The sequence below is a fragment of the Rosa rugosa genome, chromosome 6, assembly GCF_958449725.1.
Source record: "Rosa rugosa chromosome 6, drRosRugo1.1, whole genome shotgun sequence".
Taxonomy (NCBI): Eukaryota; Viridiplantae; Streptophyta; class Magnoliopsida; order Rosales; family Rosaceae; genus Rosa; species Rosa rugosa.
The window spans coordinates 20,303,172-20,324,694 of record NC_084825.1 but is presented as its reverse complement, the minus strand read 5'-3'; the positions used below and the strand labels follow the sequence as shown (position 1 = coordinate 20,324,694).

Here is a 21,523-nt window from a genome sequence, read left to right as displayed (position 1 = left end):
CGCAAATTCAAGAGCTCTAAACCCTCATAAATATCTCAAACACAAAATCCAAAAATAAATGGCTCATCTACCTATTTAAATCCCAAAATCTTGGAACTACATGTGGTTTGATCCCGCATGGGTATGTAGGCAATCTGGAACCAAATAATCTAGATGCAACCACATCCTAAACACTATTCCTAGTCCAAGCTCTCCAATGGGTCATTCACTCATTGGAATCAAGCTACATGAGCGTTTGTTTTTGTTTTTGCGGGGCACCCATTCTAACATTGGTTCCTTAATAAATGGAATCAAAGGGATTGTAATTAAGAGACACATTCTGTCTTAAATGAGTCAAACCCAAAATAATTAAAACTCTATTCTTTATATGAATACAAGTGAAATTACGTTGTGCAATTTTTACTCAACACTTGCTAAAAAAAAAAAAACAAAGATGTGCAACCCTTTACACTAAATGAAGGGAAGCAAACACTTTTTGTGCCCTGGATTACATGCTCAAACACCAATTCTGACTTAGGCATGCCTATCTTTTCGACAACATCTACTTTACCCGTTTACATGTTCTTGCTATGAAGCTTTGAAATTTACGTTTTAATAAGGAGCAGAATTGAAAGAAAAGAAGAAAAAAAAAATAATTGCTGCAGAGAGAGGAAAAAAGATAGAGAATTCGCTTCGTAGGCCTGTGATACTCCACCCGGCGGCGCGTCTTTGTAACGTACCCATTAGACGGGCATGTACGGTAGAAAGATTTGCCGGGGTTGATCGACATAGGCTGGAAAGGTTTGGAGTGGTGGGGTTGCAGGTGTCGGTTGGTACAGATCTTTTCAAATATGGGCTCGGGTCGCGGTTGTGCGTAGGCACAGTTTGTTGGTTAGTGGCTAATCGCAGGTGAGGGGGTCGATGGCCGCCGGAATGGAAGTCAGTTGCAATCTTCTCCTTCGTCGTTATGAAGGATTCATGGAGCTCTATTGGGTGGATGAATTCCCGACCCGTGGTATGATGTACGTGGATCCGATTTGGATATGTTGTGCTTCATGGTCAGGCCATTGTCATCAGCTGAAGTTCAACACCGGTCGCAGCATGATGATCTAATGGTGGTTTAAATCCGATGGTGTAGTACGAGTTGGCTACTAACGTTCATTGCAGGGAAGACGAGTAACTGGTTTGGGCATGTGTCTTTGGGCTCCTGTTAGTGGGCTGCTAGTATCTTATTACTTAATCTTTACTTCTTGTTTTTAGTTTATTGCTTTGTATTAGCAATAAGTTCCTAAGCTATAATAGTAGGGGGTCATGCTATTTCTCTGTGTGTGTATTCTAAGTGCCTTGTCTGCCCTCTGCCCTAACAAGGGTGCGACCTGTCTCTATAGTAAATTGGGCGTAACCTCCTAGTGGTAGAATGAAATATCGTGTCGTTGGATTTATTTTTGGGCATCAATATACTATAAAAGTTGTTTTTATTAGTTTTATGGCATTGCTTTAGCTCTCTGATATGCCACTGTTATTGTAAAGCAAATGGAGTAGTTGATGTGATACTCTTTGCGAGTAGGTGCATGTTTCAATACATTGTAATAGTGGAGAATCATCCTATTATTCGAAATGTTCTCTTAAGGCTTATTGTAAACTGGGGTTTAGGCACTATCACCCCCCCCCCCCCCATAGTGTTCGGCAGTTTCATTAATCAAGGCTTAGGGCAGCCGCACAAGCCCATATTTCAAAACCATTAAATAGAGATCAATGGCAGTTGAAAGATTAGATGTAACCAAAAACATAAATACTAAACAAAAGAAGACACATAATGATATCTATTCATATTTAAACCTCACAAGATAACTGCTCCTATTTGTTGGTAAGGATCAAATATTAACCACCTTTGATATTATGATCTGGGATTCCCTTACCTTCACCATGTTTAACTCTCTTTCTTGCATCGGTTGGTGTTGGGCTTGTTTTAACAGTTCGAAGTTGGGAAATTTTGAGGTTCTGCTTCAATTTTTTCACTTCTTTTTGTCTTTCTTTCTAGCTTTTGGGGTAAGGTTTATGTCCCCCCCTTCTTTAGGTTGTATTTTCTTTTTCTGTTATTAATAAAATAAAAATAGGGGGACGGGCTGTGGGTTCCCAGAGTGTGGCAAACCCTTCTCCTTCGGGATTGAGGGTGGGACTTGTTCCCTACATCGTTTGCCTCCGAGGAACTAATATCGCCTAATCCCTTATTCAAAAAAAAAAAAAAAAAAAAAAAAAAACCACCTTTGATAGAGATTTCCAGTCCCTTCACTTTCTTCCCAGTGAGGACTCATAAGGATCTACTTAATTACTTTGTGAAATTTTCTCTCAGTGTTTCTGAATCTATCATCTTATTACTTTAATTGATTTTATTATATTTCAATATCTCTTCATTTCTCATTTTCTGTTAAAGAAAAGTTACCCAAGAAAATATCGATTAAATAGTAATTCTTTTGTCATCCTATCCGTATTGGTTCAAAGCACAATCTTATTTTATGGATTTGTCATAAATTATTTTAAACTAGAGTGTATATACAAAAAGATGTTTCATATATTGTTGATTATTCTTAACTAGCATACAATCTATAAGGGAGGTCAAGTAAGAACAAAAAGCAAACCCGACCTAGGGTTTGAGCAGAGCGGCGGCGGACCCTCTTCGGTGGCCGGTTGAGATCTAACACCGGCGAGACTTCTCGTCAGGGCGAGGCATATAGGGCGGCACACGTCTTAGGAGGGCAGATCAACGCCCGAGATTAAGAGAGTCGAGGGTCGCGTGGATTAGTTTGGGCCGACGGTTTCGGCTTTCTTTCTCGGCATCTTGACAAGAGAGATCGATCTCTGGGCTAGAGGACTGGCGTCGGCGACTCTGGCTTGAAGATCGTCGCTGTTTCTCTGATTTCATCACTTGTTGGTGCAGTTTGCAAGGGTGCTTCAGGCTGAGTTTTTGGTCAGTTTGGTCCTTCAGTTCTTTGACACTAGTGTCGATTGGACATGATCTGTGGACAGAGAAGGCCTCCAGATGGGACGGTGGTGGTGCAGACGGTGGAGGCAACTCCTCTGTTAGCTGGGGTTTGGAAAAGTCGGCCGCCGGAGTTGTGGTCGAAGGGGATGCCGCTAGAGGTCTTGACGGCGGTGGAGGCAAAGGAGCAACGTGATTCTTCTGCGCTGTTTGCTTGGGTTTGGACCTGGGCCCAAATTTGGGCTGATGGGGCAGGGGAGTCATCTGCTAAGCAAGACTTGACTTGGTTTTGGGCCTACGGGCTTGGGCTCAAATTAAGGAAATCTGGGCCCTAATGAATTAGGGTATTAAGTCTGTGTGAGGTTGGATTAACTTCTATGAGTCTTCTATGACGTTTCTAGTATCTTGTTTGTACCACAATTGCGTGATTAAGTAGGGACTAGTTGAATGATTTCTTTTCCGTAGGAGGTGAGGTTTTTTCATTCTTGTATAGGCTCGCTTAAATGTGAGCATCCCAGAGATTTTAATGATCTGCTCTATCTTAGATAGTTTAGTTTGAATTTTCTTGCCGAGTTTTGCTTATGTAAGTTATGGTAAACTCTAGCCTATTGGTTGTTGATCTAATGAAATCAACTTATATATATTTTTTAAAAAGCATACAATCTATAATAAAAGTCTCTTGGCGTGTAAGCTGTGACCTGTTGGTAAATTATAATTCCAACATTGTATAGGTCATGGGTTCGATTCTCACTGACATATGTAAAGGTGCGGTGGGTTAAGGGTTTTTTTTTTTTTTTTTTTTAAAGTCTCTTGGCGTGTAAGAGGCCAATTTTGATCCAAAAACGTATATATTCTGCATATGTTGTTTCTCACACAAGTTTTTGAGGTTATTTACGCCAAGTAAACAGGTAGAAGTGATAAGATCCAAAAGTCTTCATTTAGCTAATAATAAGTAGCAAATGGGTTTTTGTTCAAGTGCTCGAAGTTGTAATTGCAAATATGTACGTAAAGCAAATAAGTCCATACTATTATTCTTTTTTCTTTTAGTTACAGCTAAAATCTATATTGCTTTTGAATATGAACCGGTAAAATACAGTTATTCATTTTTTCTAATGAGTTGTACCCACTTTGCATAATAGTCGTGTTCAATAATTTTTTAATGATTGAGACTTGCTATATATGAAAATGCTGGTGTTCCAAAATCAGTACTAATTAAACACAATTCAGGAGAGACTCACCCCTTATATGTATATATTTTTTAATTTTTCGTTGTTTGGTTGTATTGCATTATATTTGAATCTTAGTTTATCATGATTCTATATATTTATTTCTCAGTTATGTACTGTAAGTTTTTGAAAGATGTCTCATAATGAAAAAGAAATAGATAGAGCCGGTGAATAGAGTTTTGTCTATGAAAAGAACTTTCATAAGGAAGTCATGCCACAGGTCTAGTATGGCTGCCCAATCAGTGCACATGTAGGGGATTTTTGGTATTTCACTTTAATAAAGTAAAGGTAGTTTCGGAATATAATTAAAATTTTCTGGATTTTGATTGGGTTGCCCTACTAGACGTACAAGTGGCACAGCTGTCGTATGTAAGACTTTGTCTGGTTCTTTTGTTTTAATTACCGTTAAAGAAAATTATGTCATGCATAGATCAATGAATCTTTAGATTACCTTGCACTGAGTTCGTGTTTAATTGCATCATACTTTTGGTTATTAATGGCCTAATCCAAAATTAACTCTTACCACAATGACAACAAATTTGTTGTCATATCTGTAGATGTGTGTATCACACACATGTAGATACTATAGAATTTCTTCTTCTTTCTTTTAAACCGCGCTGTAAGCAGTGAGATTGTTTTCTAATAACTTATGTCCACTGACTGGGAAATTCTACAATGTGTTAATGTATGACATGCATACAATTGCCTTAAAGTGGTAAAATGAGTCCTCAAGATAATAATATTAGTCCTTAAAGTGGTAACATGAATCCTTAAAGTGGTAAATTTTCATAGTTACCACATGAGTCCTTAAAGTGGTAAAATGAGTCCTCAAAATAGTAAAAATAGATGTATGAGAAATATTAACATACCATAGCCTTACCCCCAGTGACTTGGCCCGTGAAAACAAGTGATTCTAGATTAAAAAATAGAAAATAAAATAGAAAAGAACATGTTAGAGGAGATCAAGAATTAAGATGATGTAGTCCAAAAACCCAACAACCTCCCTTAAACTAAACATTGACGATTCCATAAATCGATATTTCATTGACTAATAAAGATATTGTAAGAATTTATTTCAGGGGGAAGAGGATCCATTAATAAATACTGTGTCAAACTCAGTTGAAAATTTGAAGTGGTCGAGAAATAGAAACAAAAGGATATTCATATAAACCAAAACAACAAATTAACAACATTGGATATCGATCAATTCATTTGCTACATATCAAGGGGAATAAGGCATAAGGGCTTTAGGGTTTCATTTTCTACAGCTTCATGGTTTAGACTACTGAAACAACATAAAGATCTACATTGATCTCCATATGCAAAATCTTGCGATCTACATAAGAACCGCAGTTTCTTGCACTTTCGAAGCTCCGGAATAATATGGTGTCTACCAACGATTCCTGAGCCTGTAACGGCACTTGCAGTTGAGAAATGGCCTTAGATATTGCATCCATGTTCACGTCATATGGGTCGTCACACTCGAGTTCGATTGTGATGTCCTTCTCATTAGAGCTCCAGTTTTCTTCTTCTAATAATATGTCTATTAGATCTTCCTGGTCGTTGTCATCGAAACTTGTATTGTCACCATGCTGTTTCTGCAGTCGACGAATGGTGGCATTAATATGCATTAAGAACTTGATGCAGGGCAAGGCCTTTTCTGGTTCGATGACTCTGTGCAACCTTGCAATGCACCAAGTGTCGCCCACCACAACCCATTGTTCATTGGCCATGGAGATGTTGTTGTCTTGAATCTGGAATAAAAAATGTGACTAAGAAAGGATGAAGATTTTGTCTTCTTAAATCTTGAGTAAGAAAAGATGACGAAGAATGAATGAAGATGATCGAACACTAGTGCAGGTGTTGAAGGTTATATAGGAAGTGATGGTTGGTTTCTAATTAAATTTCGAATTTAGATTAGTCCAAAGCAATCTAGGATTCAGATATTTTTCCAAAATATTACCATATAAAGTAGAAATGTAATTTGAATAAAAAAAAAGAGTAGAAATGTAATTAATATTTTTAATGTGCCGCGATATCTTTTATGAATCTATCTAGACCAAAAGAGAAATATGGATTTTGTCCAGCAAAAGAACTTACTCATTTAAGAAAACAAATTCCCATATATATGTCATGTACATACATAATAATTAATACATTCATAAGTAAAAGAAGAAGAAAAGGAGTTAACATATATTGGTGTTGATTAAAACCTTCCAATTAATTATTTGAATTCATAACAAATTACCATGCCATATAAATCGTGTACATACATTACTTCGTACAAAACCTTCCAATTGTATTGTTTTCAATAAAAATTTTGATAGAAAAAGAAATTAAATAAAAAGTAGTTTTTTTTTTTTTTTTTTCAATTACAAAATAAAAACCAAATGCTACAAAGAGTCATCCAAAAACAACGTAAATTCAAATTATCAAAACAAAGAGCTTGGGCAGCTTGAAAAGGTAAAGCACGGACCAATTTTTTTGAGAAACTGTCAATTCAAATTAAGCGTGGACCAATTAGAAATCTGCAAAGTGTGTCTATGATTGGGAATAACATCATCAACAAAATTGGCTTCCTGAGCATGTGTGAGTCAGATTGAGTGAAAGGATATAGAGATCATTTAGTCTCGAACTAACTTTTTTATCCTCCAAGGTCAATAATTCTTTCCAGCTATGCTATTAGTGAGAATCTTTGAATCTCCTTCAACTTGAATATGAGTATGACCATACATAAAAGCTGCTTGCCCTTAAGAGCAAGTGCACCGGTCTGGTATTGACCGGGCAAAAGCATGGAATTATGACGTGGTGACCGGGCATGTAGAGATTCATCCCTCCACCGGTTGGTTTTTGCCCAGGTATAGTTTGCCTTTTGATGACCCAGGCCAAGAAAAAAGCCAACTGCATGACTAATTTCTTGACCCAGCATGCCCGGCTGCCAGCATGCTTCTGAGCTGACGACAGCGACCGAAAGCAGAGAGAGACAGAGAGCAGCAGACGCGTGGAGGCAACGCACCAATGAGAGGAGAAGACGCGCCGCAATTGCTGACCCCCTGCTGCAATTGGTTTTGTCGCCTAGCGATAAGAAATGGCGGAAGAGAAAGGCCACGTGGTACCTAGCCGTTGGGCAAATAGTAAATTTGAAAGCAACGGTCAAGTCATCTCAGCCGTCTGTTTCAATTAACTTGCAGATCTGACGGCAACCAATTAATATGTATATATATTAAATCAAACGGTAACAAAACGGTAAGAAAAAAAATTGTAAAAAATTCTAAAATTTTTTCTATAAATACCTACAATTTTTTCTAACATCTCACACCCAAAAAATCTGATTTCATAGTTACACCTTCCTCCTCTTCATATAGCTCTCATCATCCAAAATTTTCATTATCCAATATGGCCGAACAAAGGGGAAACACACGTCCAGTGGCCGGACAAGAGGGAGATCAAAGTGAAGATACTCAAGATAAAAGGAGATGGACGGATGAGGAAGATGTTCAATTGTGCAAGTCTTGGAAAGTTGTAAGCCAATGTCCGGCTGTGGGCACAAATCAGAAAAAAAACGACTTATGGATGCGCGTGAAGCGACATTTTGACGCAAATTGGCCGCAGAGCCGATCAACCCAATCTTTGCAGGGAAGGTGGAAAATTTTAAAGGTTGAACTCTTTGAGTGGCATTGTGCATTAAGGCAAGCGAAAAATTGGTACAAGAGCGGTTCGAATGCGGTTGATGAGGTATGTATTTGTTGATAAATCATTTAATTTGTTGATACATTATAGTAAAATATTACATGATAAATAATGTAGTAATTATAAACTCGTTTTAATTGTAATAATTGTTTTTCGTTATAATTAAAATAATTAGTTGATAAATAATGATGTAATTACAACGATATTTATATTTGTACTTATTGATTTTTATTGTAAAACGGTGAGATACTTTCTTATTAAAATTATGACCTTTATATTTTTTGATAAATCATTTAATTTGTTGATACATTATAGTAAAATATTACATGATAAATAATGTAGTAATTATAAACTCATTTTAATTGTAATAATTGTTTTTCGTTATAATTAAAATAATTAGTTGATAAATAATGATGTAATTACAACGATATTTATATTTGTACTTATTGATTTTTATTGTAAAACGGTGAGATACTTTCTTATTAAAATTATGACCTTTATATTTTTTGATAAATCATTTAATTTGTTGATACATTATAGTAAAATATTACATGATAAATAATGTAGTAATTATAAACTCGTTTTAATTGTAATAATTGTTTTTCGTTATAATTAAAATAATTAGTTGATAAATAATTATGTAATTACAACGATATTTATATTTGTGCTTATTGCATTTGTTATTATTTTTTTTTTAAATTACGTAGCAAGATGAAGCACAGAAATTGTGGCATAACGGGATGAAGAAAAAAGGGAAGACCAAAAGACACCTGTTTCAGAGTTTTGATAGTTACGCTGTTGTGGAGGGCTTTGCACAATTTAAAAACATCCCTAGCCATACATCCGGAGGAACATCAAATGTAGGAAGTCAACATACGCACACACAACCAATTGCTGAAAATTCCCCCATCAACTTGGACATGGATGTAGATGAGGTAATTGCAGGTGAAACTGCCGATCCTAATGTGAGGCCTCAAGGAAGGAAGGCTGCGAAAGAAGCAATCCGGAAAGCCAAGAAGGCAGCGAAAGAAGGAAGTCCTTACTCAAGCAGTCTCGAGAGTATAGCGAACAACCAAATAGAGGCAACAAAGGGCAAGAAAAAACTCGATGACGAATTCGCTCGAAGTCTCCAAGAGGAAGAGAAAAGAGCATGTATCCTCTTGCAAATCGAAATGCGAAAAGAGCAACTCCTATTTCAAGAAAGGCAAGATCGAATTAAAGAGATGGAAGAGCGTATTAAAGAGAGGGAAGAGCGTATTATGGAGATTGATACAAGTAAAATGACGCCAAATAAAAAGCGTTATTGGTCAAGAAAACAAAAGAAGATAGCGGAGAAAGAAGATCTTGACGAGCAGCCGCCACCTTCTATGGGTGGATACTATCCGCAACCCAATTTTGGAGGTGCATTCCCACAACCAAATGTTGGTGGTGCATACCCACAACCTCCTTACCCCGGTGCATACCCACAACCACCTTACCCCGATGCATTCCCACAACCTCCCTTAACCGGTGGATTCCCACCACCTCCCTTCACCGGTGGATTCCCACAACCCCGTTACCCCGGTGGATACTATCCGCAACCACCTTACCCCGGGGGATATCCTACACAACCACAATTTTCACCTTTCTCTACTGGTGAGTCCACCAACCCGTACCCTAACCTTAATGATGAGCCTTCAAACACAAATTACCTTTCTAGAGAGGATGAGGATTATGATTTGAATAATTAGGTTATTATGCATGTTTGTTATTGTATTGTACTTTTTCCTAGTTTTTCATTTATGTAAGCGACAATTTAATGAAATAAAAGTTGTATTTGGAAATTCCATGTATTAAAGCACACACCTTATATTCAAATAAATAACACATAATAAACATAATACGATGACGAATTCATATCACATTGACATAAAAAACATAGACATTGGCCAAACTAAAATGACACCAACTTTCCAAAACATAATACAAGCCAAATTCAAAGCACACAAACATAACAAAACATAGATATTAGCCAATTATTCCAAAAAAAATTCATTTATGATCTAGATCTCCATGTTGCCTTGAACGTTCCAGAAATGCTCTATCAGATCTTCTTGAAGGTTTGAGTGACTGTTTGCACTTCTAATGGCATCGTATCGATCCATGAATCCGTTGAAGTAATGACCATCTCTACCAACAGGATCGAAGTCATCACCAGTCGGCCCTTCCCAAACCTGGGCCTCATATTGTTATCCTCTTCTTCATCGGACTCCAAATCCTCATCGCTGTCATCTGGTCTTTCATCTTCTATTATCATGTTGTGTAATATGATACAAGTCAGCATGATGTATCGAAGGTCTTCTGTGTCCCAGCCACGAGCCGCTCCTCTAACAATACTAAAGCGGGTCTGTAAAATGCCGAAACATCTCTCCACATCCTTCCTGTACCCCTCTTGAGCCTGGGAAAACTTCAGATCCTTGGGCCGTGTAGGCCTTGGAATTGATTTCACAAAAGTTGCCCATTGCGGATAGATACCATCAGCGAGATAGTAGCCTAAATTGTGAATCCTGTTATTCACCTGAAATTGGATTTGAGGGGCTCGACCAGCAGTCAGCTCGTCAAACAACGGGGACTTAGCAAGCACGTTGAGGTCGTTGCATGATCCAGGCATTCCAAAGAAGGCATGCCATATCCATGTGTCATAAGAAGCGACTGCTTCGAGGATGATAGTGGGCACACGTTTTCGACCGCTGTATTCTCCAGCCCAACCTGTTGGGCAATTCTTCCATTGCCAGTGCATGCAGTCGATGCTTCCAATCATCCCAGGAAAGCCTCTTCTCTCAGCTTTGGCGAGAAGTCTTCTGAGGTCGGCCGGATTAGGAGCTCGGAGGTATTCTGCCGAGTAGAGAAAAACGATTCCTCTTGTAAATCGTTTCAGAGCCGCAATGGAGGTAGTTGTCGCCATCCGACAATACTCAGCACATTGATCTGCCCCGGCACCATAAGCAAGCATTCTTAAGGAACATGTCAGCTTCTGCTGGGGAAGTAGTCCGACTTTGCCTGCAGCATCTGATTTCTGGACAAAGTACGGGTCATAGCGACAAAGGTCACTGGAGATGCGGTTGAACACATTGTGACTCATCCTGTACCTTGTCCGGAATACCTCTTCACTGAAAACTGGACGCTCCACAAAGTAATATTTCATCATGTTTTTCCCTCTTGATTCCCTAAATCGCTCCTCATTCGGTGCACGCCCCGGTTGAGAACCTCGTCGTCCTGATCCGGAGGAAGCTTCAGCTTCAGCGACTGCTGGTACCACAAGAGCATTAGTCGTACACAGCTCTTCAAGATCTTCATCTCGAGATTTTCGAAACTTAGCCAACAATCTCTTCATTGAAATGAGGGAAGGAGAGGAAATGTGTTGGATCTGGAGAATATGAAAACGAATGAGATTTGTGAATATCAGCTTGTGAGGAATGGTGTGCTGCATGTTGCTCAATTTATTTACAATTTTCACATAAAAGGTGATCATACTTCGAGGACACGTGTCCACTCCTGGTTCGACGTAATCTGATCCGAAATTTTAGATAAGATTACATCAACAATAACCGTTAGATTGAATAGTATGCAAATGATCTGGTCCGTTAAAAAATTGTCGGTTGTAAGGTCACTCATTTCAAGGAAATTTGTCCGTTGCCTTCACTCATTTTAAGATAAATTGTCGGTGGCTCATAATTTGTCCGTTGTGCTTTCACTTATTTCAAGATAAATTGTCGGTGGCTCATAATTTGTCCGTTGTGCTTTCACTCATTTCAAGATAAATTGTCGGTGGCTCATATAATATCCACCGAAAAATATTTTTGAAAAAAAGTAAATTGCATAATTATGACATTAATTATCCGTAAATATTCATTATTATCATTAAATATATTTTATTTTAAATTTTTTTTTTTTAAGAACTATATGAACAGTGAAACCCACAGATAAACAGTGAATTACGTGAACAGTGTTGACCGGGCAAGAAAAACAACGGGTGCAAACCCATGTCCAGTGGCAGTGAATAGTAGCTTGACTGGTCGAATTCTTGACTTCTCGACTTTGCCTTTTCTTGACTACGGGTGCACTTGCTCTAAGGAAAACAAATAAAAAGTAGTTCAAGTCATTTTAGTTTGCCCTTTTACTATTTACCTTTCCAAAAGCAAAGACCACATTTTTCGGCGTATGAACCCTATTCCCCTAACACACAGTCGAACATATTGTGAGCTCAAGTGAGACCAAGTCATCACCAACGTCCAAAACATCCTGCAGACAATAAGAGAATAGCGTTGGTGCAAACCCATGATGAGTAGCGCAAGGCGTGGAAGGTGATCGCTCACAATCCTAGATTTCCACAATGCTTCTTGCGTGAGCCTTGGTCTCAAGAAAGGCCCCGAGTATAAATGGTGCACTAAGCGCAAACTTATTATGATCACCTTACTATTAATCCGTGCTAAATATCAACATCGCTAGTCGCTTTGTGCGAAGACAATGAGTGACCTCCACGATAACTTGCGATTTTGTCCGACGATAACCGAAGACGGCGTGGGCGCTTGGCTCTTCTTTTGTTATGTTGTTTCTGGACGGGAATTATTCATTTGCCCTAACTTCTGGAATCGGTAGACTTGGGGATAATAGTGACTGGTTCGATTTTGATTCTGGTTCGAATCTTCTTGTAGGCAAGAGTGCTTCGTGTGCATAAGTGCAAGTGACGACTAACAACGACTAGCGTGATCGGGGTTGGCTTTGTTCATAAATCTCTCCGAGCGAAAGTGGTGGCGATTGTGGCTTTGTGGAGCTCTTGGCGGTCTGTGTGCAGGGGTTTCCACATCTTGTTTGGGTTTGGGACTGGTGTACAGATTCCGCTAGTGGCTTCTGTGTGGCGACATAGTGGCTGCAGTGGACGACATGTAGCGTTGACAACGATGTGTGCAACGAATTTTGCATTGGGAGGGGTGGCTAGTTTTGGAATAGGCCATATCTATTGGATGTGGGCTCTATCTCTCCCTTTGGGTCATTATGGGCTGTTAGCTTAGTTACTTTTGTCTTTTCTTTTTGTTTTAATATTTCCCTTCCTTTGTTGGGTGATTGTGCAATAGCTACAGATTGTTGTGGGCTTAGTGTGTTTGGGCTGTTTAGCCTATAGCTCAAATTAGGTGCTTCTGGGTTAGCTTCCTCTGCGTAGGGAGGTCCCAGAAGCGTTAAGAATAAATTGAGTTGAGAATTTAGTCTGGTTCGGTTTCCTTCCTGATAGTGCCATGTTCTCTTGATTACTTGGTTTCGATTGATATCAAAGACAACTTTACATAGAATTTTAGGTTCTAGGGCTCTTAGCAATAGCTCACTTCTAACTGCCCCTTCATAAGGCGGTTATGTGTAATGCTTGCCTCCCACTATCTTGAATCGATTGACACTCTAATTTGATTAAAAAAAAAAAAATGATAACCTTACTATTGGACTCGGCTTGATATGTCTGACATTGTGACTTTGTGAGGTACAACTTGAGATTGTATAACAAAAACGTGTGGGAGGCGGTGCAGCGCATCGAGAGCTATCCTCAAATGGGGTCGTGGGACCTAATGGGCACAGCATGCCTTTACTCTGACCAGTACTACTCACATCCAATCCCACACCCTTCAACTCATTGACTTTCCAACACTATTGACAAAACGGACGGTGGCGATCGGCCAGATCTGAGAGTACAAACTAGTAGAATAATAGAGAAGGACTTGGAAGGCGGTTCTGACGGCCAAACCCGAACAAACAAAAGAGAGTGAGATGGATAGATGGATAGGTAGGTAACCAGAGAGATTACCAGCTCTCACACAGCTAAGCAAAACCCCAATTTCTTCCGTAAGCGCATTTTCGCTCTCTACTTGTTTCGTTCGAATTCTTCGACTACTCTCAACTCCCTCCCTCCCTCCCTCTCTCTCTCTCTCTCTCTCTCTCTCTCTGTGAAACGGAGAAGCTGACGGAGACAATGGAGTCTACGGAGTCCTCATACGTTTCGTCACCGGAGGCACCGCGGAGGCGTTCGTCGCCGCCGCCGCCCAAATCACCTACTTCAGGTCTATCTCTCTTTCTTTAGCTCTCTCTGATCTGATCCATTCTCTCTCTCTGAATTCATGTATGTATGCCTTGCGGTTCTCTGGAATTAGTGGTGAATGCGGTTATTGTTGTAGTTTAATTGTTCGGTGAAACGTTATAATCATGACAATGCCAGCTTACATTTGAGTTAGGCGGTATGTGTTTGCCAAGCTGAAAAGTGAAAACCCTAACCCTAACTTCCGCTGTGGTTTTTGAGAGAATGGGAGGGGATTGGAATTGAAAGGAATTAGAGCTGTGGATTGCATATAGACGTGTTCAATTTGTTAGAGGAAGTCAGTTTTCGAATAATGTGCTCTCAACTGATGGTGATGTAAATTTCTTACGATTGGTATCTATGTTTGTCCACTTACAGCATAATTAGAGGTTTCTTTATAAGTGTTTTAGAGTGAAAGCTCATCTCGGATCTGATTTTCCTCAGTCTTACCTTACGGAAATTATGGAATTTTTATCAGAGTCGGTATCGTGTTTGTTGAATTGTAATATACTACATGAGACCCTGGTGTCATGATTCAAATTTCATATGAGTATACAATTTAGCATGGGATGCGACCAATATGAAAGTTAAGAGAGACCTCTCTTTTAAGTTTTAAGGGCCTTGTTTAGTATTGGCAAGAATGTTGGTCAAGGAAATAAAAAAGTAGTGACACATAGCATGGGAAAGTAATGAAAGGAGATTGCTCTTTGCCATTGCAGATTTTGGAATTCGTAGCTGGTTCTTTTAGCTTTTGTGGGCCAGCTGTCAAATGTAGACATGCTATGTAGAATACATAGATAGGATCTTTATCTGGGCTGTTTGATGCGCAGTTAAGTGAGTTGTCTGGATTTATGTTTTGTCTTCTGCCGGACAAGTGCTCCATTGTTGTTTTGGTTAGTAGAGCATTATTAATGGGAAGTACTATGCCCTGTCTTCAGACAGTTGATGGTAACATTGATTTCTCTAATGTTGGTGGGAGGGAGCGCAAGTAAATGAATTACCAAATATTAGAAGTGTGAGCTTTTTTGTACCGAAGTCTTTATCAACAATTTCAGGTTGCCGTGGAATTTCGATAGCATTTATATGGTTCTTTTGAAGATTATTTAGGTCAACTGCAAAAGGCCATTATACTGAACTGCTAAACTTATTTCTGAGTTTGTTAAAGTGAACCCTACTCCATGCAGGAGGATACCACCCTTTCCACAACTCCTGTACCCAATCATACTGCCATATATCTTTTCATTTGGATACTAATGCCAAAACAATGGAGCCCTGCTCTGTCACGATTAAAGAATTAAAAACCTGTCTTTAGTGGTACACATCATAACTCAAATATTATTTTCACTTTGCAAAACTTTGTTTTTAAAGGAGACATGTAGTGAACTCGAGGGTTACCTTTATTAGCAGATCATAGTGTTACATATATGTGTAATCCTTGAGAGTGCATTGCCACACATTTAACCACATCTCAACAGGAGGATTTTTGTTGAGTTTAGCGGTTTTAATTTCATTTTCCCATTAAGTTATGGTCAAATATTGTATGCAAGTATTATACTTTTTATTGTTCAAATATTGTAAAGAGATGTCAATAATTCACCTAAAAGCACACCATATATACTAAAATCTCTCAAAACAAATTGACATATCAAAATTTGACACAGCAGGACCTCTAGTGGTAAATGATTTTTTTTTTTTTGTGCCGGTGCCATTCTTTGTCACATGCAGATGGCACACTACCATTGTAGTGTCCGTGCCAAATTTTTGTAATTTGGCCATTTGGTTATGCCAAAAGACGGCATTGGTTCAATTGCATTGAGCTCTGGTAGTCAATTTTTAATTTATTTTTGGTGGTTGAGTCCATCTCTTTGTTCTTTAATATAAAGAAAAAGTAATGGTCCCTTGTGGATAAGAAGCTTCTGAATTTTAGTCTTATAACTTTAACTCACCAAATAAATGAAGAAATTAAAGAATTGGTGAAGAATGCGAGTCGAAACTGTTTGTTGATGATGTTCTTTGGTGTAATTTTTTTTTCTTATTATCTTGCTGTTTGAACTCTTGATATTTAATTGTTTTGAAGGCATTTTTTGTACCCGCACTATATGGTGTTACAATTATATGTGATAATTATAAATACTCTTTTGAAGTAACATTTTGATCAATCATTCTTGCAGACAAGTCAAGTGATTTATGTAGTTTCTGAAATGTAATAACCAGCCTTATTATTCTTACTAAGTAGATTTGTTTTTCTTCCACCAGACACTATGGAGAAGCCCACATATGTCAGGTTTCTTGTATCAAATGCTGCAGCTGGTTCTGTTATTGGAAAGGGTGGTGCAACAATCACTGACTTTCAGTCGCAATCTGGAGCACGAATTCAGCTATCACGCAATCATGAATTTTTCCCAGGAACAACTGATAGGATTATTATGATTTCTGGAACAATAAATGAAATTCTCAAGGCTGTGGAACTTATTCTTGCTAAGTTGCTCAATGAGGTGCTTGTTATGATGCAGTTTTACACAATATGTTTCTTTAACATGTGCCTATGTATTAATGGTGTTAATTGTCCTTGTTATGTTGGTTAGCTATATTCTGAGGAAGGTGACGATGTTGAACCGAGAACAAAGCTGAGACTAATTGTTCCAAATAGTTCTTGTGGTGGGATAATTGGGAAGCAAGGATCTACAATAAAGTAAGAACACATTTAACTTGTGTTTCCTAATAGCATAACGTATGGTTTCTATGTTTACATACTTATCTGATAAATTAAGTCTTTGTTTTTTTTTGTTTCTTTCTTTGCCTTTTGGTTGTGATATCGGACCTTATTACTTAGCGATGAAATTATGAATTCCTGCACTTGAAATTTGTGTCTCGTTTATATTCTGTCTCATAGAAACTCTGAAAATAAAATCTATTTTTGCTCATTGAATGTCATCTGTTTGCATTTTGACTGTAAGAACTATAGACATGAAACAACTTTGGAATTTGGTGGCATATCTACAGGAGGTAATTTCATTAAGTATTCTTCGTCTGTTGTTCCTTCCATATAAGTAACAAATAATGGCACTTCCTGGTGTTTGCACTTTCAGTGAATATCATATCGAAGATGCTTATATGTTGTTTATTTAATTCCTTAGTGACATCTATGTGGCATTTGGACAATCTAATTAAGTGCAAGAGAGATAATATGAACAAATTGGGGGACGAGGAGACCCACACCCTTTAACGTCTTAAAAGTCAAACCCTGTTTTCGATTACTTGACAAGGTCATTGATGTAAATGATGTTGCTAAGGGATCTACACAGAATTGGTGTTTCTGCAATCATTTGATGTGTGAGCTGTTTCTTTGTTTTGGAAATCCATCATTATGCACCAGGGAAAGTTGTCCTACTCAAAAATTATGTGCTATAGTGATTCAATCATGTAGTTAAATAAGTAGGAAACACAAGTCAAGTGTTTTAATTTTTAAGAATTGTGCTACAAGAAATCAGGTTAAAATTGTTAATGATGCCTATTAAAATATCTCAAGGGTGTAAGTTTTCTGCTTCTACTAATCATGACACATTGGTGCATTGGGATCAGACTTTTTTTTTCCCTCCATCTGCTACATCAAATAAGATCTAGTAGTGGTTTTTTATTTTTTAACCTTTAAGGTTTTGTTAGTTTATACTGTTTTAGAGCTTCTTTTTTGCATGATTTGTTTCTCAAAAGCCATTATATGCTTGTTGCATCTTGACAAGTAAAGTAAGAGGACGATGATCAGCTTTTTGCTGCTTAGATACTGATGAGGAGATTTACTAGGTTCATGAAGGTGTGATCTATGGGCAACTGTGTAAAGGACATTCATTTTTGTTATATGTATGACTTTTATTTTTCAGTCATGTTTGATATAAGTTGCACTACTTGATTTTATACCTTAGGTTCCTCATTTTATATCATACACATCAGAAGTTGCTGACTTCTAAGGTTTGTCTTTACCAGGTCATTTATTGAAGACTCACAGGCTGGGATTAAAATATCACCTCAGGACAATAATTATTTTGGGGTAAATGACCGGCTAGTTACACTAACAGGAACTTTGGAGGAACAGATGCGGGCAGCTGATTTAATTCTTTCTAAGCTATCTGAGGACTCTCACTACACTCAGTCAATGAATGCCCCATTTTCATATCCAGGTGTGTGCGCATATGATCATATTCTTACTTATAGGAAGCTGCTTGAAACTTTTGTGTGATAATTTGCGACCTTACAAAAACAATCAATAAAACTGACAACATTCAGTTTAGTTCGAAGTATGTTACAAATATGAATGCAGATATTAAAAACCTACTTTATCTTCTTTTGAGGTTTTACCATAAGTTTAGCTTGCATTTTTGCCAGATGATCATTTCATAGCTTGCGTTTGTGCCAGTCCTGCTCTTTCTCTTTCCCCACCATATATCTGTTAAGATTAAAAGAAGTCCATACGTTCTCCTTCATTTTTCTAGACTGGAGGGCTGTTTTCTTTTTTGCTAGGGTTTGTCTCTTTCTTATGTCAGTCATAATGCAGTCTGTGTGGTTTGCTTCCCGTAGCTAGCTGTGAACTTCTTTTCCATGCTTTTGTTTCTTGTTTGTGTTTTGCTTTTTATATAAAAAGTTTTAAGGAAAGAAGAAAGAATTAGAAGTCCGAATTAATAGATAGTTAACAAATATGAAATTCTGGAAAGCAAATTAGTCACAATTGCAAATCTTCAGAAAAAAGGGCAAAAATATTGTTGATATCAAGGCACTGAGTACTTGCTTTTAGAGTCTTACCCAAGATTTTCCAGACTTTGTACCTGATGTGTCACAACTATGGTAATCATTAGGATTAACACTATTTCAGTCTAGATCGCTGCATTCCTATTAGTGAAAAGTCAACCCCTTCTATAGCGGAGTGGATACAACCATTTAGGGGCGGACATAGCCTCACCTTATCATTATTATTCTTTCGAATTGCAACAATTTTTTGTAAGGTTTGCAGAAATCCGACAATTTTATATTTTATGTGTAGTTAGCTGGCCCAAGGTCCCTGATAAACGGATTTATATATATATATATATATATATATATATATATTGTTTTTTTTCTCTCTCTCTTTTGTCTTTCTGCATCAGTCTCTTGGCTATTGTTATGTTGCAATATCTATACTGTATTTTACTTATTATAGTTCAACCTGAAAACTATCATATCTCATGGCATTTTATTTCAAATAGTACAAACCAACAAGATGGATGTTATACTTTTACTCAGAAATCAGAATACCACATAACTCATTCTACATGTTTCTAAAATGCTAGTTGTACGACAGACATGTAGAATGAGACCTATGGTATTCTGAGTAAAACTCTGACATCCCTTTGGTTTGTTTATCATATGTGAAATAGATGACTGCGCAATACATTTGAAGTCCATGGAACGAGATCCATTTAGTTTTGCTAGGCAATTGAGAAGCATGACTTCGGCTTCTACTGCCAGCTGATATAGAGTTGTTGGATTCATAATTTTATGTACCCCTATGGGGGTCTGGTTGGACACCATCCATTTAGAACATTTTATAACATATGACAAATTGGATAGAAAGTTTTGAATACTAAAATCTGTTTGTAAACAGTGATTCTTGCTGGTCAATGATTGTGTAGTTTCTTTAATTATCTATATTTTCATATATGCAAAATTATTATGGTAAACTTTGATTCCTAGTAAGTTCTCTCCACCTGAACTTATAGGTGTTTTCTTCTCGGGTTTTCATGGTATTCCATATACATATGTGCTTCCTTCTGTGTCAACAGCAGCCTACAATGCAGTGAGCTACGCACCACCGAATGGACCATCGAATGGGGCTGCAGGAAAGTTTCAGAATAACAAGGTTCAGCCATTTTCCATTATCATTTTAAAATATCAAGAGCCTAGAGGCTATTTATTTAATTTCACTTGAGAGGTTTTGGTTTTCTGGGCTTGTTATTGTTGACCAAGGAGAGGTTTTGTAAATTCACATTGAAATAATAAGTTATACTTGACAGTGGAAATCCTTGGTAACTTAATTTAACAAGTGACTGCTGTTAGGCACATCAAATATGTTATTAAGCTGGTATAAATAGATAAAGTTAAACTGAAAAGTCTGCTGGTAGGCATATTCAATCATGTGATTGATTTGGTATTAGTTGGTAAGCAAGTAGAAACCAGTGCATGAACTTCCTGTGAGAGAGGTTCAAATGTTTAACTGAATGGCGATTTTGAAGTGCATAACTGTGTTTTTTTAAGGGCATGGTTTTTTCATTTCTGTTTGATAACTGCTTGCAGGATTAATTAAACACATTTATCCAGTGGTCCTTCATTCACAATTCTAGCCTTCTACAAAAGGGGGTTCTTGTTATTGTTTTAATTGTTAGCATGTTACATGAGACGGCCCAAGATTTTATCATTGCACTACAAAAGGGCTCCCCTCTGCATAGGTGTTACTGTCATGATTACTAGGATTTTTGCATTTCAGCCTTGTTACTGCATTTTTGTTATATAAATGAACCCCTGTTATGCATCCACAATGTTATTGTGTTTTGGACGCGTCTGAAGCAAAATATGTTATTTTTTTATATTCTGTTGATTTCTAATTGACTAAAGACCTCTGTTGTTTTCCAGGAGGATCGGAGCAACAACTCGGTCACTATAGGTGTCGCAGATAGTCATATTGGTCTGGTTGTTGGTCGTGGTGGAAGGACTATAATGGAGATTAGTCAGGTTTGCAATTAGCAACTCTTTTTGGCGTGAATAGCTTGCATCATTTGTGTTGTGAAGTAACTTATCAATTAGCTCCATAACATTAGAGAAATGCTCATAGATCACTTTGATTTTGCAGGGTAGTGGGGCCAGGATAAAGATATCTGATAGGGGTGATTTCATATCTGGAACTACTGATAGGTATAAGGACTTCTTGAGATCATTAATTGCTACTCCATGGAAGTAAATGTCGATGTCTTTAACTTTCCACCATCTGTCTCATGCTGCAGGAAAGTGACAATTACAGGGTCACAGAGGGCAATCCAAGCGGCCGAGACGATGATATTGCAGAAAGTAAACTATGCTTCTGAGAGGGCGTTGGATTAGCTTTCTGAGTATGTCAACTGTTTCTTTTTGAGAATCTTGGTGGACCTGCCTGAAATAATTCTTATACACTGGCTGGTATTTCAATGCGTCCACTTGCGTTCTCACCAAATGATAATTTGGCTGAGAAATCTGAATGCTGTGTGATAGGAGCAAGGACGGGAATTTATTTTTTTTATTTTTTTTTTCTCAGAAGAGCAAACTTTATAGGGACTTTGTCTAGAGGAACTATATTCCAAAGGGAAAAATGTTGGAGAAAGCCATTATTTGTTTTGACCAAATAGAAGGATAGCTATATTTCTTAATTTACACAATTGTAACTTCTGAATTTGTAGGTGTTCTGATAGTATTACTTTGTTAGTGTTGTTGACATTTCATAGTCGAATTCTTTTTTCTTTATTGAATAATCAGAAGTCAGATTTATGTCTAGTA

The 21,523-nt window shown here is 37.7% G+C and overlaps 2 protein-coding genes across 4 annotated transcripts; one reads left to right on the top strand and one right to left on the bottom strand.

The window, feature by feature from the left end:
• Window positions 1–9,958: 9,958 nt before the first annotated feature.
• On the bottom strand, window positions 9,959–11,344 carry LOC133716358 (uncharacterized). The gene has a single exon (XM_062143069.1). The coding sequence runs from the start codon at window positions 11,342–11,344 to the stop codon at window positions 9,959–9,961; it is 1,386 nt and encodes a 461-aa protein (XP_061999053.1).
• Window positions 11,345–13,623: 2,279 nt separating this feature from the next.
• LOC133714269 (protein BTR1) lies at window positions 13,624–21,520 on the top strand. Of its 3 annotated transcripts, none has more exons than XM_062140354.1 (8): window positions 13,624–13,958; window positions 16,229–16,467; window positions 16,558–16,664; window positions 17,954–18,147; window positions 19,786–19,859; window positions 20,630–20,728; window positions 20,847–20,908; window positions 20,998–21,520. In XM_062140354.1, the coding sequence occupies exons 1-8, from the start codon at window positions 13,871–13,873 to the stop codon at window positions 21,092–21,094; spliced, it is 960 nt and encodes a 319-aa protein (XP_061996338.1). In that variant the 5' UTR covers window positions 13,624–13,870; the 3' UTR covers window positions 21,095–21,520. The 3 variants fall into 3 exon arrangements, with proteins under 3 accessions (XP_061996338.1, XP_061996336.1, XP_061996337.1); XM_062140352.1 differs by having other exon boundaries at window positions 19,720–19,859; XM_062140353.1 differs by having other exon boundaries at window positions 13,625–13,958; window positions 19,783–19,859.
• The last annotated feature ends 3 nt before the right edge of the window (window positions 21,521–21,523 follow it).

Excerpts from the sequence above, each read along its gene's own strand:
- LOC133716358 (XM_062143069.1), bottom strand. The coding sequence starts at position 11,344 with ATGCAGCACACCATTCCTCACAAGCTGATATTCACAAATCTCATTCGT.
- LOC133714269 (XM_062140352.1), top strand. The coding sequence starts at position 13,871 with ATGGAGTCTACGGAGTCCTCATACGTTTCGTCACCGGAGGCACCGCGG. Across the intron at positions 16,468-16,557 it reads TTGCTAAGTTGCTCAATGAG|CTATATTCTGAGGAAGGTGA; the intron begins GTGCTTGTTATG and ends TATGTTGGTTAG. Across the intron at positions 20,729-20,846 it reads CTATAATGGAGATTAGTCAG|GGTAGTGGGGCCAGGATAAA; the intron begins GTTTGCAATTAG and ends TTGATTTTGCAG.